The sequence below is a fragment of the Colobus angolensis genome, unplaced genomic scaffold (genome assembly GCF_000951035.1).
Source record: "Colobus angolensis palliatus isolate OR3802 unplaced genomic scaffold, Cang.pa_1.0 Scaffold923, whole genome shotgun sequence".
Taxonomy (NCBI): domain Eukaryota; kingdom Metazoa; phylum Chordata; class Mammalia; order Primates; family Cercopithecidae; genus Colobus; species Colobus angolensis.
Window position 1 is genome coordinate 22,809 of NW_012123188.1, and position 2,317 is coordinate 25,125.

Here is a 2,317-nt window from a genome sequence, read left to right on the forward strand (position 1 = left end):
AATCTGTAGTGACAGCCCCACAACATGGCAGAACACACACAGAGTGACATAGATGGTGCCCCTGTGTCCAGGCTTGAAGCAGATGAGATGCCAACCTGTTTGCCCTTTGAGTGATGTCCACTGGGGGGCCAGGACCCATGACTACCTCTTTTCAGTTCTACCCTGAGAGCTGAGGAATCTTTTCTCACTTCATGCTGATCCTACCTGGATGCCTTTTCTATCGTCACTGGCTCACAGTCTTGCTTACCCCCCTGCCCTGAGAGTTTAAGCTAAATTGCTAAGCAGGTATTTTTGAAAAGGAGGTATTAAAATAAATGGCTGGGCAGGTATATTTAAAAAGACATTTGTGCAGTCTTGTCTTAGAGGTATACATTCGTGCCTTAGACTAATATTCCTGACATTTAGGAAAGGTGACATTATTTTACACATATTTATTGTCACAAATACTGAACTCACAGCCCTCTTTTATCATCCAGAAGGAACATGTTGGAAATAGTCTATCTCCAAAAAATTCTGGTTTAAATAGGAATGAATTTAAATCATATCAATTCATTTAAAAATGTTAGACAATGGAAACCATGTTCCCACAACTCACTGAATTCCTAAACTTTCTGTGAAAGAATTAAAATGAGGTTTATATTTTCTATTTTCATGTCATTGTGGTTCCCTACTCTTAGTAAAAGTCAAATTGAGGTAGAAGTCTAATGTGACAGGTCAAACCTCCACTACCCATAGTGGAAGGTAACTCTTCTCTCCATCTGCTCTAGGATGCCAGGAATCCCACTAGTGAGAGGGTTCGTCCTCCTGTACTGTAACATAAAGGTGAAAACGTGTAAAATCCAAATTGGCTTTCATAGCTCCTGCCTTTTCAGGCTGCTAGCAGATTCCCATTAGGTGAGAAACAAAGCTGTATATTAATCCTAGCCTCCCAGAGACCAGAGGAAAAAGATAAAGAATAAATCTTCAGAACTTCCTCCAAGTCTCCTTTGCTCTAGAGATTAATCATTGGAAGATAAATAGTTCTGTGTATGACAGGGTGGAGGAGTGACTCATAGGAGGGAGGGAATTTTCAGGGGCATGGCACAGGAAAGAGGGAAGAGCCAAGGGACAGCTTCCCCTGAAGTATTGGTGTTCTCTGGTGCCTCATGTAAATGATGTCCTGGGGTGGAAGGCAGGGGAGCAGGAACCACCGGGTTCACAGGGTACAATACATCTACACATCCCTTCCAGCAGACACAGAACCCAGAAAACAAAGATAAAGAGACAAAAATGCAAACCACTCCCTCCTGTCCCCAGAATCCCCAGAGCCTGGGAAGGGGATGAGGATCACACTGTCCGTCGTGATCAGTAGTTTGTAATCTGCCTCTGCCATGTTTTCATTGATTAGTCTTCGTGAAATCTAAGCTAATCCGATCATTCCCTCTACCAAATGCTGTCCCTAAACCCTCCTAGTCACCAAAATTAGAGGGTGGATGGGAGAAATGCTTGCTTATTCATTCATAGATCTGCATAAGATCAATAATAACCTCTATGCATTTGTAGTGTCCAACACTTCAGCAACTTCTCCTTGAACGTCTCTTTTGATCTTCTAAGCAGATAAGGGAAAAGGGGCCCAATTAGCAGCCCAAGTCCAAGGAAACCGAGGAGAGGAGCCTGGATAGTTACTCACAGATAGAGGAGCGCCAGGCTGACAGCCAGGAGAAGCCAGGTTTCCACCGCCAAATTTGGGATGAGGTCCATCGCCACTTTCCTTCTTCAGCTGTCTCCTCTGAGTCTTCCTTTTAGCTGCGTGCTGCTGTTTGCTGGGCTGTGTTCCTGGAGCTTCCCTGCCCTGCACAGCAGTCTGCAGCCAAGCTGCTGAAATGTTTCTGTGCTGGAGAAGGAGGCGGGGCTGCAGCTGCAGCCAATAGCAAAGAATCACACACACCCCTTTGCTGACCTCTTTTGAGTTCATGTTCTGTGAGGAATCATAAACAGCTTAATCAGTGTTAGTGGGGAGTCCAAGGGTTCTGGCTTCTTACCAGAAACTCAAGCAGAACCACTGGCATGAAATCTGTTAACTCTCCTCTCACCTGCCATTGTCTCCATGGCCGCCCTCATTCCAGAATAATTGAAATCCATCCTCACAAGCCACACCTGCAGATGTTTACCCATGCAATTCCCTCTGCCTGGAGTGTACCTGTGCCCTCTAGATGACTCCTACATGTCCTTCCATGTCCAGCCAGACAGACCCCTTCTGTTAAAATCTTTCCTTACCAACCTCCTCACACAGATGTAACCATTTCCTCCACTGGGTGCCTCCTGTCCCCCTCACACA

General features: G+C 45.4%; 1 protein-coding gene across 1 annotated transcript in view; it reads right to left on the reverse strand.

The window, feature by feature from the left end:
• LOC105504512 (cytochrome P450 3A8-like) overlaps positions 1-1,740 on the reverse strand; it is a gene marked incomplete at its 3' end in the record, with an annotated part of 17,178 nt that extends 15,438 nt beyond the window's left edge. The window contains exon 1 of the mRNA XM_011931971.1: positions 1,670-1,740. Coding sequence (XP_011787361.1) covers positions 1,670-1,740 — 71 coding nt within the window. The remainder of the gene's footprint in view (positions 1-1,669) is intronic.
• Positions 1,741-2,317: the final 577 nt, after the last annotated feature.